This window comes from Balaenoptera musculus, chromosome 20, assembly GCF_009873245.2.
Source record: "Balaenoptera musculus isolate JJ_BM4_2016_0621 chromosome 20, mBalMus1.pri.v3, whole genome shotgun sequence".
NCBI classification, from domain to species: Eukaryota; Metazoa; Chordata; class Mammalia; order Artiodactyla; family Balaenopteridae; genus Balaenoptera; species Balaenoptera musculus.
In genome coordinates, this window is record NC_045804.1 from 35,766,933 (window position 1) to 35,782,680 (window position 15,748).

General features: G+C 39.2%; 1 protein-coding gene across 8 annotated transcripts in view; it reads left to right on the top strand.

The window, feature by feature from the left end:
• Window positions 1-233: 233 nt before the first annotated feature.
• The window catches only part of INTS2 (integrator complex subunit 2), a 53,476-nt gene continuing 37,961 nt past the window's right edge, over window positions 234-15,748 (top strand). Inside the window, exons 1-9 of one of the 8 annotated variants that reach the window (XM_036836874.1) lie at window positions 234-642; window positions 1,903-2,209; window positions 3,047-3,185; window positions 5,422-5,524; window positions 6,370-6,483; window positions 8,137-8,267; window positions 8,513-8,686; window positions 11,513-11,739; window positions 13,429-13,554. In XM_036836874.1, the coding sequence (XP_036692769.1) occupies window positions 624-642; window positions 1,903-2,209; window positions 3,047-3,185; window positions 5,422-5,524; window positions 6,370-6,483; window positions 8,137-8,267; window positions 8,513-8,686; window positions 11,513-11,739; window positions 13,429-13,554 (1,340 nt within the window). In that variant the 5' untranslated portion in view covers window positions 234-623. Of the gene's footprint in view, window positions 643-1,461; window positions 1,482-1,752; window positions 2,210-3,046; window positions 3,186-5,421; window positions 5,525-6,369; window positions 6,484-8,136; window positions 8,268-8,512; window positions 8,687-11,512; window positions 11,740-13,428; window positions 13,555-15,748 lie in introns of those variants that run through there. The other 7 variants (XM_036836870.1, XM_036836867.1, XM_036836873.1 and 4 more) reach the window with 7 other exon arrangements.

The window sequence follows — 15,748 nt, forward strand, 5'->3', positions numbered from 1 at the left end:
TTTATTTTTGGCTGCCTTGGGTCTTCGTTGCTTCTCGCGGGCTTTCTCTAGTTGCAGCGTGCGGGGGCTATTCTTCGTTGCGGTGCGCCGGCTTCTCATTGCGGTGGCTTCTCTTGCTGCGGAGCACGGGCTCTAGGCGCGGGGGCTTTAGTAGTTGTGGCTCTTGGGCTCTAGAGCGCAGGCTCAGTAGTTGTGGCGCATGGGGCTTAGTTGCTCCGCGGCATGTGGGATCTTCCCGGACCAGGGCTCGAACCCGTGTCCCCTGCATTGGCAGGCGGATTCTTAACCACTGCGCCACCAGGGAAGTCCCAACTTTAACATTTCTTTTACATACGTTGTCATTTGAATGCCACGGGAGTCCTGTGATGATGAAACTGCAGTTCGGAGGGACTTAATGATTTATCTAAAAGGATTCAGCTGGTATGCTCCGGAAAAGAGACTGCAAACTGCACGATCCTACAACTCCCAGGGGGAAGTTGGGTAGAGCACACAGAGGCGGCGGAAGGGGAGGAGCCGCCCATGCGCGCCGTTGCATCATCGCCGACGTCTACAGGTTTCCTTTCGCGGCCACCCTTCTTTTCAGTCCAGTACGGTGGCCGGCGGGAGCCAGACGCTGGGGATGAATGAAGGTGCTGTGTGCAGGTTGAAACAGTCTCCTCCGCTTTCTCCTCCCTTCAGTCCGGGCTGTGCCTTTGTGCGGTGTCCTCATCCAGCCCCCATCGCACCGCTGGCCCGATTGGTCCCGGCGACTGGGTTATTGCTGCCCAGGTCGACTCAGGGCACAGCCAGGGCTGGGGAATCCGGATTATCGCCTAGGCCCAACTTCGGACCGCGCTCTAGATTTCTACCGCGTCCCGCCTCTAGTCCCGCCTCTAGGGCGCCGAATCCCCGTGGGGTCCCGGGAGGTTGGAGGGTAGATCTTAAGGTATGAAGCTTTCACTTCTCAGGCCTCAGAGCGTTTCGGGGTCCATGTCCGCAACCTGCCCGACTTTTCTCAGCCGGAGGGATTGGTTGGTTCTCGTTACGCCCGGGGCCAGACCTATGAGCACACAGGTCTTGGCGCCTCGGCTCTATCAGCCCGCCCCTCTTAAAAGGCCAGCTCCTTTTGCTTAAAAGCAAAACGTTTCTACCCGGCCCTCTGTTACCCACGTTTCTGCTAGTCTGTGGGTCTCAAAGGGGATGGCTTTGGCGACCTGCTACTTGCTTTTTCTGTTTCTGATGCTCTTGAAGACAGAGAAGTGCCCAAGTGGGACTCAGCTTTCTCCCACAGCTAATTGCACCTCCACAGCTGTTTTTTTTGTTTGTTTGTTACTAGTAACACAGGGGATATAGAATAGTGTTAACGTCTCCAGGGCGTTGAATCTGTTGTAGCTTCTGACTAGTGAGGCGATTTACCAGTGCTTCCACCGACTCGTGGAGGGTGGGAAAGAGAAGCCTAATGGTTCTTCACATATGTTGGGTAGGCGTGTGAAAATAAAGAGGTACAAAAGAGGAGCGTCCTTAACTATGCTGTTCTTTTACTTGCATTGTGACACTCATAGGACTGGTACAGTGGAGAAAGTATTGGACTGGGATTTAGTAGTTGAGGGTTCAGCCTTGGATTTTGCCACTGACTAGTAATACTCCTCTGGGCCTGTTACTTAATCTCTCTGGGTTTCATATTCCTTCTTTGCAAAGTGGGAGTCTTAGAACAGAAGGTCCCTAAGTCTGAAAGAGACATTAATATACTCTGTTTTCTTTCTCATTTTCCAGGTGGCAGTAGAAACATAGGGAGCCTTTAATTGTGCCAGGAATATTGCCAACATCGGGGCCTGTTAAAGAGAAACCACATTTTTCAGAGGTTTTAAAAAGAGGCACTCATACATGTGGAGTTATACCCCTACTTTTTTTTTTAACCGCTAGGATCAACAGTGATAATGACCGAGTGTACAAGCCTTCAGTTTGTCAGTCCTTTTGCTTTTGAGGCAATGCAGAAGGTGGATGTTGTTCGTTTGGCATCTTTAAGTGATCCAGAATTAAGACTTCTCCTGCCCTGCTTGGTGCGGATGGCACTTTGTGCTCCTGCTGACCAGAGCCAAAGCTGGGCTCAGGATAAAAAACTCATCCTTCGTCTTCTCTCTGGAGTGGAAGCTGTCAATTCCATTGTTGCTTTGTTGTCTGTGGACTTTCATGCTTTAGAACAGGATGCCAGCAAAGAACAGCAGCTTAGGTAATGTAATACTGTATAATATGTGGATTGATTGGTATTTACTTGGATTTGCTTAAAAAGAGGGAATCAAATTTTTTTTGGAGATTTTAGGGCTTCTTATTGCAGTGCACTCTTCCAAATAAGAGAAGATTGGGAATCTGAACTTTGGAGAGCATTTTTTAAAGTTATTCTTTATTTATAATTAAAATTCTAGGGTCTTTTGAATTCCATATTGTAAAATGTTGTGCTGAGAACTTTGGCTATACACACTGTTGTACTCAGGCTAAACTGATTAGGCCAATTACTCTCAGTGGGAAGGGGATAGGGTAAGTTCTCCTAGAGTAGAAGGATTTATTGGAATCTCCTGAGAGGCTTTTATTTATTTTTTTTGGCTCTGCCACAGAGCATGCAGGATCTTAGTTCCCTGACCAGGGATCTTAGTTCCCCAACCAAGGTTCCTAGTTCCCCAACCAGGGCTGGAACCCCCACCCCCTGCAGTGGAAGTGTGGAGTCTTAACCACTGGACCTCCAGGGAAGTCCTGTAGGAGGCTTGTTAAGCTTGTACTGAGTCCCCCAAATTCTGGACGTTTGTTTTGTCCTTCCTCCCCCATTGTGGATCCAGTAGTGAGCCACTGTTGTTAATGGAAGTGAGTGTTAACTGTCAGTTGTAATGGAGTCTTTACACAGGTTGTGAATCTCTGAAATAGACAAACTAAATATTTCAGAAGTAACACATTCATGAAATATATGAAAAGAATTCATACATTCTTTTGTAGATTATTTCTATAAAAGATCGTTTTTATGCTTTTATTTCTGTGCCAGTGTTCTCAATTGTTTTACGCGTTTGTACTTTATTAGGCATAAACTTGGAGGAGGCAGTGGAGAGAGCATCCTGGTATCACAGCTGCAGCATGGACTGACTTTAGAGTTTGAACACAGTGATTCACCTCGTCGATTGCGTCTTGTGCTTAGTGAACTTTTGGCAATTATGAACAAGGTGCGTCTATTTTAATCACAGCTCAAAATATGCATGACTTGATGTCTACACATAGAAGGTAGAAACAGGCAAGAAGGCAGGCAGGTTGCATCCTCTCGTACACATATTTCTATTTGTTATGTAAGTGTCTTCCTTTCAAAGGCTTGAAAGGATATTAAATGCCTGCTTTTAAAGGCTGTTTCTAATTACTATTTTCTCTAATTTATGCCTATTCTGCATTCTCTATCATAAGGTTTTTTTCTGTATGGAGTCCATTCAACGGCTTCTTGATATTTAGAAAGGTATATAGCTCAAGACTTGTATAAATGACAAAATTTGAAAATACCTCTATAGGATATAATTTCTCCCATAAAATGTTGTGAAATATGTACGTGATTCCTAAAAAATGTGTGAGATTCCTTTAGATACTGATTGAATTATGTACCTCATACGTAACGGTGACTGGGGAGTATCAAAGCTGAATTGAACGTGGGATATTTGGCTAGCTTCACTCACTAGATGACTGAATTGTTCCTGTATACTAAAAAAGGCTATTCAACCTCTCATCTCAGCAAAACGATAGGTTACTTTCTTTCTTTCTTCCTTTTATTTTTTAATTTAAAAAAATTTTTTATTTTATTTTTATTTATTTATTTTTGGTTGCATTGGGTCTTCGTTGCTGCACGGGCTTTCTCTAGTTGCGGCGAGCGGGGGCTACTCTTCGCTGCGGTGTGTGGGCTTCTCATTGCGGTGGTTTCTCTTGCTGCAGAGCACGGGCTCTAGGCACGTGGGCTCAGTAGTTGTGGCTCGGGGCTCTAGAGCACAGGCTCAGTAGTTGTGGCACACGGGCTTAGTTGCTCTGCGGCATGTGGGATCTTCCCGGAGCAGGGCTCGAACCCGTGTCCCCCTGCATTGGCAGGCAGATTCTTAACCACTGCGCCACCAGGGAAGTCCCTATTTATTTATTTTTATTGAAGATTTGCAATGTTATATTAGTTTCGGGTGTACATAGGTTACTTTAGGTCATGGACTTTTGGGTGATAATGGTTAATTGAAACTCTGAATTTTAAATTTGTGAATGTTAGGAGTTACCATACAGAGAACTAAATTGGATCTTCATATTAAGATGTCTTATATAAGATTGGGCCCAGAGTTTGAGAAGCAAATGTTTTTTACTTTGAGAATCTCAAGGTTAGTTAATTTATGATAAATAAAGTTTAGTTTTATCAATTGTGGACCAAAAAAACTTAAATTCTGTTTCCAAAGAAAATACTGATGGGGGGGCAGATTTAGTTAGTTCTAGATAGTTTTTAAGATGTGTTACAAATCTTAATTTTTTTTTCTATTACAAAGTTATTTACTTCAGCTCTTTTCTACTATACTGATAATCTTTAATTTTTTCTTTTTCTTTTTCTTTTATTTTTGATTTTCCTTGTTTTTTTGGCCACACCATGTGGCTTGCAGGCTCTTAGTTCTGACCAGGGATCGAACCTGGGCCATCAGCAGTGAAAGCACAGAGTCCTTACCACTGAACCGCTGGGGAATTCTTGACAGTCTTTAATTTTAACTAATATTTTCCTACATCTTTTTCTTAATACTGTATTTGATGCCTCTAATGAAATAAGTGACCTGCCTCCTCTGAGAGGTTTCCAGTTTTTCAGTTCAGCACCCTTCAGTATATGGGAAATGTAGCAATGAAACTTCTGTAGGAAATTTTCAGAAAAGCTGGTTGGTACTTTTGATGACCTAAATTTTTATTCTTTGTTTTTCCCACACTTCATTTAGAACATGAATTTATAGCTAATTTTCAGAAAAGTTAATTGGTACTTTTGTTGACCTAAATTTTTATTCTTTGTTTTTCCCATACTTCAGTTAGAACATGAATTTATAGCTGTTATACTGCTTTAAGTTTACAGTTTTTTAGCTTTTTTTTGAACTACAACTTATGTAGGTAGCATTCTTAGTTCATTTCTTTGGCTTGTCTTATCTTTAATTCCAGATGTCTCCAAATATTTGTATAGATATAAATTATCAAGATTCATATTGCATGTCTGGAATAATAATGTGACTTGATTAATTGTGGTTAAATTGGTACAAATTCATCCAGTACTGCATATTCTACTGTAGTATATTAATGACTTATTAAGAGACATGGTCTGTAAGCTCAAAAAATAATTACAAAAATAGTAAGGGATCTAATTCATTACCTGAAATTAAGAGAGTTCATCATTTCTTTTTTCTTTCTTTTTTTTTAAAGGTATCTGAGTCCAGTGGAGAATTTTTTTTCAAGTCATCTGAGCTATTTGAGAGTCCAGTCTATTTGGAGGAAGCTGCAGATGTACTTTGTATTTTACAAGCAGGTACTATAATGAGTGCTAAGATAAATTTCAGATACAGTTTCTTGTTAAATGATACTGTGTAACTTCTTAACCTGGAGTGTTGTGCTATTTTAAGGTTCACCTAATTAAGAATGTACCTTAAAAGTTTAGGTCAAAAATGACTAATAGTAGGACAATGATTAAGTAGATTATATTATTTCCATAGTATAGCATACTGTACAGCCATTAAAATGGTGTATTTGAAGAAATTTAATCATTTTGGAAAATGTTCACAGTATGTTAAATGAAAAAAGCAAGTGGCAAAATGGTAAGTAGAATATAATCCCAGTTTTGTTAAAAGTAATACCCATAGGGGTATTAAAATAAAATCTTTCAAATTATTAACTTTCAGTGATGGGATTAGAGCTGATTTTATTTTTATTCTTTGCACGTTTTGTATTTTCTGGACTCTTTATAATAGGTATGCATGATCAGAATTAAAAGATAGAGGACATAAAAACGCAGAGAAAATTGTCATGGAAGTAACTCTTTTGACCGACACTGTCCGCCACAGCGATGACAGCGTTCCGTGTCGTGCTGTCTAGTACAGTAGCCACCAGCCACGTGTGGTTATGGAGTACTTGAAATGTGGCTAGTGTGACTGAGGAATGAAACTATTTTTAATTTAATTTAATTTAATTTTAATTTAAATAGTCACATGTGGCTCGTGGCTATCCTACTGGACAATTCAGCTCTAGACTATGAAAAGAAAGTACTTTAATTTAAATTACTTTTAAATGACATTGGTGAAATGTCAAAAGATGTTTAATGTATAATATAATGAAATATCACTCCTTAGTAGTAACCCTGATTTTGTTTTCTTATAGAGCTCCCATCCCTGCTTCCTATAGTTGATGTAGCTGAAGCCTTGCTCCATGTTAGAAATGGTGCCTGGTTCTTGTGTCTGTTGGTGGCCAATGTTCCTGATAGTTTTAATGAAGGTAAATGTAATTTTAAAATGGGATATTGAAGAGATTTGCTTGGGCATGTACAGGACCTATGTTTTTTTTTAAAATAAATTTATTTATTTATTTATTTATTTTTGGCTGCGTTGGGTCTTCTTTGCTGTGTGCAGGCTTTCTCTAGCTGCTGCAGGTGGGGGCTACTCTTCGTTGTGGTGCGTGGACTTCTCATTGCGGTGGCTTCTTTTGTTGTGGAGCACGGGCTCTAGGCTTGCGGCCTTCAGTAGTTGTGGCTCGCAGGCTCAGTAGCTGTGGCCCGTGGGCTCTAGAGCACAGGCTCAGTAGTTGTGGCACACGGGCTTAGTCGCTCCTCAGCATGTGGGATCTTACCGGACCGGGGCTCGAACCCGTGTCCCCTGCATTGGCAGGCGGATTCTTAACCACTGCGCCACCAGGGAAGTCCCTAGGACCTATTTTTTGAGCTAAGAAGAAACACTTATAGGGTTTTATTTGAGATTTTATTTTTTGAAAATTTATTAGTGCATATTCATTGTAGAAATGCTGAGTTTAGAGAATTCAAAATTGTTTTGAGGTTACAGATTTAAGTACAATGAGTATGCAGCAAAATTTTTTTTTTTTTTTTGGCCATTCGTCACCCGTGCTATAATAGGGAAGTAAAAAATACTAAAGAAATAGAATATATAATCCCTGTGTTCAGTGAACAAAGGGAAGAGAACATATATCTGTGAAATAGCCAAAGAGCAATACGAGATATATGTAATCAGAAGTACCAGCAATCAGACCTTTGGTTTTTAGCCTTAATGCTGTCAGCTTGCAGAAAAGTATAGGGTAGAAATTGAGAAAGATCAACTGAAATTTTCACCACTATTTCAGACTGCTAGGGACTGAAGATTCTTGTTTGGGTCTGAGTGATATAAAAATTACATTTATTGAGCAAGATAATTCGTGAATTGAGAGTCAAGCAGAAAAAGGTGCTGGATCTGGGGGGCATAATTTCTAACCTTGTCACTCACTCTTTGTGTGATCTCCATCAAGGTAGTTAACTTCTCATTTGAAAAATGGAGGTATTGATAATATTTCCCTTTTGTTTCTAAGAGATTTACTGAATATTACACGATAGGTTTAGGTTGACCTTTCAGCTCTTTAAAGATGTCATTCTGTTGTCTATGGTAATTTTTATCTTTATTCCTCTGTACATGTTCCTTTTTTTCCTCTGGCTACTTTTATTTGTTTATTTTTTTTAATCCCTTCTGGCTACTTTTAAGATTGTCTCTTTATCACTGGTTTTCAGGGATTTGATTATGATGTGTCTTGGTATGATTTTCTTAGTGTTTGTGCTGCTTGGGGTTTATTGAACTTCTGGGTTTATAGTTTTCATCAAGTTTGGAAAAATTTCTTCAAATATATATATTTGTCTTTCATTCTCTTTTTCTGAGACATTACAAGTATGTTTGACTATTTGATGTTCCACAGGTCACAGTTCATTTTATTGAGTTTCTTTTCACTCTTGGCTTTATTTTGATCAGTTTCTATTGCTATGTTTTCAAGTTTCCTGATCCTTTTCTCCTGTAGTGTCTAATCTGCATAAATGAGTGATTCTCAAGGCTGAAAAAATTGTTTCTGATATCCTACTTACAAAGCTTAAAGTAATAGAGCCTATTAAATGTTCAGTTTGTAGGGGCCTGATCAAAAATGGAGAACGACAAGATGAAGAGAGTCTTGGAGGAAGGCGGAGGACGGATGCCTTACGCTTCTTATGTAAAATGAATCCTTCTCAGGCCCTGAAGGTCCGAGGCATGGTGGTAAGAGATCTTATTATTTTTCTGAGACAAAAGCCTTTATATTAGGACCAGGAACTCTTCTCAAGGTGGTTTTAGAATATTATAGAGATTTGGAATTATAGTTACAGACTGGATGTATTACCTTCCTCTCTGGGTTTTTATGTTTTGTGTTATGTCCTCCCCTAAACTTTAGATGCTTTAGATTCTCTCATCCTGGCCCTTTTCCTTATGATATTGAATTCAGTTTGTTTTCTTTGCTCTGTTAGGTGGAAGAATGCCACTTGCCAGGTCTTGGAGTGGCTTTGACCTTGGATCATACTAAAAATGAAGCTAGTGAAGACGGAGTGAGTGACTTGGTTTGTTTTGTTAGTGGCTTGCTTCTTGGAACAAATGCGAAAGTCCGGACTTGGTTTGGAACTTTTATCCGAAATGGACAGCAGGTGAGGGAGAAATATGTGTATAGACCAAGGATCAGGCTATTTTAGTAGTTAGTAAGAGAGGAAGAAACACTTTTAGAATGATGTCATTAAGCCCGTGGTTCTCAAACTTCTTAGTCTCAGGGCCTCCTAACATTTAAAATAAATCATTGAGGACTCCAAAGAGCTTTTGTATAGGCTTTTTTTTTTTTTTTTTAATTTATTTATTTTTGGCTGTGTTGGGTCTTTGTTGCTGCACGCGGGCTTTCTCTAGTTGCGGCGAGCGGGGACTACTCTTCGCTGCGGTGTGTGGGCTTCTCATTGATTTGGCTTCTCTTGCTGCAGAGCACGGGCTCTAGGTGCATGGGCTTCAGTAGTTGTGGCACGTGGGCTCAGTAGTTGTGGCTTGTGGGCTCTAGATCGCAGGCTCAGTAGTTGTGGCACACAGGCTTAGTTGTTCCACAACATGTGGGATCTTCTCGGACCAGGACTCGAACCCGTGTCACCTGCATTGGCAGGAGGATTCTTAACCACTGCGCCACCAGGGAAGTCCCTGTATAGGCTTTTATCTATTGATATTTACCATACTAGAAATGAAAACTGCAGTTTTGGGAATATTTATTTATAATTCATTTAAAAATAACAATAATAATCTCATTAAATGTGACTATAACATATTTTTTTAATGAAAAATAACCATATTTTCCAAAACAAAAATTTACTGAAAAGAGTGGTATCATTGTGCATTTTTGCAAGTCTTTTTGTGTCTGGCCTTTGGAAAAACTGCACTGTATACTTGTGGGAAAATGAGTAAAAAAGGTCTATAATGTTAAGGAAATATTTTTGACCTTCTGGACCCCCAAAAGAGTATTTTGGTAATCTCCAGGTTTCTGGGTCAGCTACGTGAGAACTGCTACATTAGGGTGCTACATTAGGTCATCAATACAAGTTGTTATTGTAGACTGTACTTTTAATATGTGTATGTGTATATTATTATTATTATTATATTATTGTGGTAAAATATACATAATGTAAAATTTACCATTTGAATCATTTTAAGTGTACAGTTCAGTGACATTAAGTACATTTACAATGTTGTGCAACCATCATCACTATTCATTTTCAGAACTTTTTATCATCCCAAACAGAAACTCTGTACCCATTAACCAGTAATTTCCCATTCCCCCTTCCTCCCAGCGCCTGGTAATCTCTTTTCTACTTTCTGTTTCTATGAATTTGCCCATTCTAGGTACCTTGTATAAGTGGTATTTCTCTTTTTGAGTTTGGCTTATTTTCCTTAGCATAATGTTTATTTTATTTTATTTTTGGCTGTGTTGGGTCTTTGTTGCTGTGTGTGGGCTTCCTTTAGTTGTGGTGAGCGGGGGCTACTCTTCATTGTGGTGTGCGGGCTTCTCATTGCGATGGCTTCTCCTGTCGCAGAGCGTGGGCTCTAGGCGCGCGGGCTTCAGTAGTTGTGGCGCGTGGGCTTAGTTGCTCCACGGCATGTGGGATCTTCCTGGACCAGAGCTCGAACCCGTGTCCCCTGCTTTGGCAGGCGGATTCTTAACCACTGCGCCTCCAGGGAAGTCCCTAGCATTATGTTTTTAAGGTCCATGCATGTTGTGGCATGTGTCAGAATTTCCTTCCTTTCTAAGGCTAATATTTTATTGTATGTATCTACTACATTTATCCATCCATCTATTGATGAATATATGTTATATTTTGCAACAGTTTTTAACTTGCAAAATATTGTACTTTTTCAAAAAGCATCTCATGGTAACTCTGTGAATAGAGTCCTGTCCCTACAAAGAAGCTAATGCATAATGGTTTTTAACCTGTTGAGGTCAGTGAGCTTGACAGTAACATGTGTACTGCTTAGATCCTTCTTCAGTCTATTTTTTTTATGCCATGAATTCACCATACTTTTCTGTATCCAAGTTTTACTTTACTTCTAGCCCATTTGAAAACTAATTTTAAACTTTGCTTTCGAAAAGGAGGTGAATATTTCTAGTATTCCTTCTATATGTCAGGCACTGTGCTAAGCACTTGGTATGATCCTCTTGTTTGTAATTGTTCTTTGTGTGCAATAAACTTTTCTTATTTGAACCTTATATCATTAATAAAACAGGCTTACCATATTTTACTTTGAAACACTCTAAAAATAATAACTAACTTTTGCCTAGTCCTTTACAGTTTAGAACTGCGTTCATATTTATTATCTTTGTTCGTTCATTCATCTGTTTAACAAATATTGAATGCTTGCTGTATGTCAGGCACAATATGTCAGGCACAATATGTCAGGCCCTGCTGAATAAGAGATGACTGGACGTTATCCCTGCCTGAAGAACTGGGGCGTGGTAGACTTGTAAACTCCTAATTACAGCACTCCTGGGAGTTAAATATTATTAATAAGATATTCATCTCCTTGTCATTTAAGACAAGGGGTTCAGAGAGGTTAACTTATATGCCTAAAAGTACATAATCAATTAATAGCAGAGCTGTTGTTTCCACCCAAGCCCTTGTGTCTTCACAATCTGAGCACTTTGTACATATGACTCCACTAGTCATTATGTATTTGAAAGCATCATTTACATGATATTTTACATCTCAAATTGTTATTAATTTAGTATTTTCTGTACAACCAGTCCAAATTAGGGTGAGTAGAGTATTTGTCAAATCCACTGAATTTGCTCGATGGATTAAAATGAGATTCTGCAGTTATGATAGCCTCAGCCTCCTCAAATGGATCAGTTTCAAGTGTTTAAGTGGAGAGCTTTGTTTGAACTTCCTTCTGACTTAGTAAGTGCTCCATGCTTTCTTCCTTTTGTGGCCCATATTTTTCCCTTACAGAGAAAAAGAGAGACCAGTAGTTCTGTCCTTTGGCAAATGAGAAGGCAGCTTCTTCTGGAGTTGATGGGCATTCTTCCCACAGTAAGAAGTACCCGCATTGTGGAAGAAGCTGATGTGGAGATGGAGCCCAATGTATCTGTGTATTCGGGGCTGAAAGAAGAGCATGTTGTGAAAGCCAGTGCACTCTTACGTCTGTACTGTGCTTTGATGGGGATCGCTGGACTCAAGTATTCAATAATTTGATATTTTACCTTTTTGTCATTTTACTTTCTTATTTCTAATCCCAAGAAAGTGAGCCACAGGCCTTTTATTCAGAGGATCTGGGTTTTCTATTGGGCTTAGGTAGTGAGCTCGCCTATATCAAGAATGAAGACCTAAGGCAAACATTCCTAGCTGGGATGTATCCATCTATTTTGGTCTGATTGTAAATAGAATTATGTAAATGTGGGAGGAGCGAGAGCAGTTTAAGAAACCTGTGACTCTACCACAGCTTGACATGACTGTCATGAGTGATCTGTGAGTTATCCTTTGCCTAGCCCATGCAGCTAGTTGAAGTAAACGTGTTCTGTGTTTCCTTTTACAACTGAGATCATAGATTGTTTACAATTGATATGATGTGATTATTAAGCATGAGATTTCTTAGTCACTGGACTACATCCTTTTGAATACTGTCCTCAACTGTTATACATATAGTCCTCACTTTGCACGTCTCTGTTAACATGAGTTTCAGTTACCACACTTCAGTTAAATAACACTGCTCCCTCAACAACTAATGTATCAGTTACCATGATACATTAACCAAATTATTGTATAAAGTACAAACTTTGCTGAGAGCTTTTTAAGCCACACATCACTGTGTAAATAAAAGAGGCACATCGTGAGCAGTGACCAATCACATCATTTCTTTTAAAATCTTTCAGTAACTAGTCAATGCACAACTATTACTCAGTTCATGAACAGACAGCAAAGTGAGTAGTAGTGTCATCTCCTTGTCTCTCAGTGAATAAACCCATGTGGTATTTCACAGAAATGGATAATTGAAAGAGGGAATTGGCCAATATAAATGAAAATGTAGCAAAGAAACAAAGTAGTTAACACTGGAAGTGACATTTGAGCCAAACGTAAATAGAAGAAATAGCTGACTGTGAGAATGCTGACAGTGCTGCCATTTGAGAGACCCTAGATACGTAGCCAGGTGAGCTTAGTGAAGGCGAACTAGAGGAAAGTCATTGTGACAAAAAGGATGAAGACCCAGAGGACTGATGCTGGCAAAAATATTCACATTAAAGGAACTCTCAGATATTTCATGACTGGAAGTACAAAGGATAAAATGTTGGAAGCTGATCCAAACTTCGAAGGGGGTATGATAGTTCATCAAGGCTTAGAGAAGATGCTCACTCCATATTATAAGTTATACAATGAGAAGGTGGCAAGGGCTGTTCAAACTACTCTTGATAAATCTTTTACAAAGAAAACACTTTAATTCCCAATGTTTCTAATATATCCAATTATAGAATGCTATATAAATATTAGTTTTACTATTTAAAAAAATTTCCCTATGCATTGTAACCAACAGAGTTTTTAATGTCCTGACAAAAATTTTAAAAGTCGTGGAACAGTTGTAATTTTCCCCATTGATTATTAAGATCTTGATGCAGTTTCAGCTTGCATCGTTATTTTTATGGTCCCACACTACTGTGCAAAGTGAGGACTACCTGTATTTGTGTCTGAGGAAAAACACTGGTTGTGAATTCAACAGTTTTGCTTTTGACATCTTAAGATATTAAAGATTTTATAAATAGTGAGGTACATTATAAAGCTCAAGATTTGTATCTGAAAGGTTAAACTGTTGAGAAGTCCCTTCTTCTTTCTCTCAACTGAAAAAACTAAAACCTAATAATGTATTCCTTTTTTAGACCAACTGAGGAAGAAGCTGAGCAATTATTGCAGTTGATGACAAGCCGTCCTCCTGCCACACCAGCTGGGGTTCGCTTTGTTTCACTTTCCTTTTGTATGCTACTGGCCTTTTCTACACTTGTCAGGTACCCAACTATATAATTGTACTATTTTCTCAAGGTCTGCTTTTGTTTATTTATTAAAACACATGTATAAAATTAATTAGGAGCTTACTACAAAATGGTCTAAGATAGGGACATTGGTATTATCATTTAATAAAAGGATATCAGTAGCATCTCCTGTATGCCAGTTATTTTATTTATCTTTATCAAAGTTTCATGTACACATTGTTTAAAGGAGTCAAAATAGTTCTTCAAGATTTGAGGCAAATAGTAGTCCTTATTCCCCCCTCTCCCTATTTCCCCTTCCCTAGAGGCAGCTTTCTTTCAGTTCTTTTAGCTGATTCTTTTGGTTTTTACTACCACATCTTTATTAACATGTTTGTATTCACTACATCCTGATTGTTCGCTTTAGGAGTATTTGTTGACTTCCCACTATGAGAATGAAGAATTAGTTCTCTCTTTTCTCTCTGTCAACATATCTACACATCCTTTCTATCTTCCCATTCTCCCAGTACAGTTATTATTATTTTGCTTTGACCAATACATAGTTGTTTATGTTACACTACTGGGAGCTCAACCAAGCAGTAGATGATTACTTTTCTTTTGCAAAACTTGTTTCTCCATTAATACTTATCCTGTGTTTTTGTTCTTTATTTTCCATTTGCTCTGTATTTTATGTGCTTACGTTAATGCAATCTCAAACTCTCTGCCAATCTAAACCTCCTCTCACGATGTTCAGACTCATTAGATATTCTGCCAGTTTCATTTTCTTGAGGAAATCTCTCCTGGAACATTTTGACCTCCCATTTGAACTGGTTACCTCTGCACCTGGTACACAGCTCTCATCCGGGAATTGCTCTTCACTATTATTTTGGGGAGTTGCTTCAGCTCTCCTTTGTTGGGTCTTCTGTTTCCTGCATCTTATGTCTCCATCTTTTTACTTTTTTCTTTTATTTATTTATTTAGTTATTTATTTGGCTGTGCTGGGTCTTAGTTGAGGCACTCGGGATCTTCCTTGTGGCGTGCGGGATCTTTAGTTGCAGCACGTGGGATCTTTAGTTGTGGCATGTGAGATCTTTTAGTTGCGGCATGTGGGATCTTTTATTTGCAGCATGTGGGATCTAGTTCCCTGACCAGGGATCGAACTGGGCCCCCTGCATTGGGAGCGTGGAGTCTTAACCACCGGATTACCAGGGAAGTCCCTCCATCTTTTTTCATTTGCTCCCTCATTTTGCTTCTTTAGCATGGGTATGTGAGAGGTAAATTATTTTAAGACTGGGTATTTCTGAATATGTCTTTATTCTGCTTTGACACCTGATTGATAGTTTGATGGGGTATAGAATTCTAAGTTGGAAATAATTCCCTTTGAGAATTTTGAAAGTCTTGCTCTATTGTCTTCTAACTTCCAGTGTTACTGTTGAGAAATCTGATGACATTCTGATTCCTGGTCCTTTTTGTGGCTTGTTCTTTTTAAATATGGAGTCATGTAGGATTAGCCTTTTGTCCCTAGGGTTTTGAAATTTCTGGATGATGTGCTTTTGTATGGGTCTGTTTTGTCTTTCATCTTAGGTGTTTTTGTTTTTTTTTTGGCCACTTCACATGGCTTGTGGAATCTTAGTTCCCCGACCAGGGGTCGAACCCGGGGCCCTGGCAGTGAGAGCTCTGAGTCCTAACCACTGGACCTCCAGGGAATGCCCTCATCCTAGGTATTTAGTTAGCCCTTTTAACCTGGGAACTCACAGTGTTCAGTTCTAGGAAATTTTCTTGAACTAATTTCTTGGTAATGTCCACCACATGGGTTTTCTCTGTTTGAAACCTCCTCTTATTTGGATATTGGACTTCCTGAAATTATCATCTTATTTTCTTATTCTTTCTTATTTTCCTTATCTTTGTCTTGTTCTGCATTTTAAAAAACAGCTTTATTGAAACACAATTTACATACCATAAAATTTACCCATTTTAAAGTGTACAACTTACATTGCCTCCTGAATAAAAAAAAAAAAGTGTACAATTTAATAGTTTTTAGTATATTTACAAAATCATGCAACCATTACCACAATCTAATTTTAGAACATTTCAGTCACCTCAAAAAGATACTGCCGGGCTTCCCTGGTGGCGCAGTGGTTGAGAACCCGCCTCCCAATGCAGGGGACACGGGTTCGAGCCTTGGTCCGGGAAGATCCCACATGCCGCAGAGCAACTGGGCCCGTGAGCCACA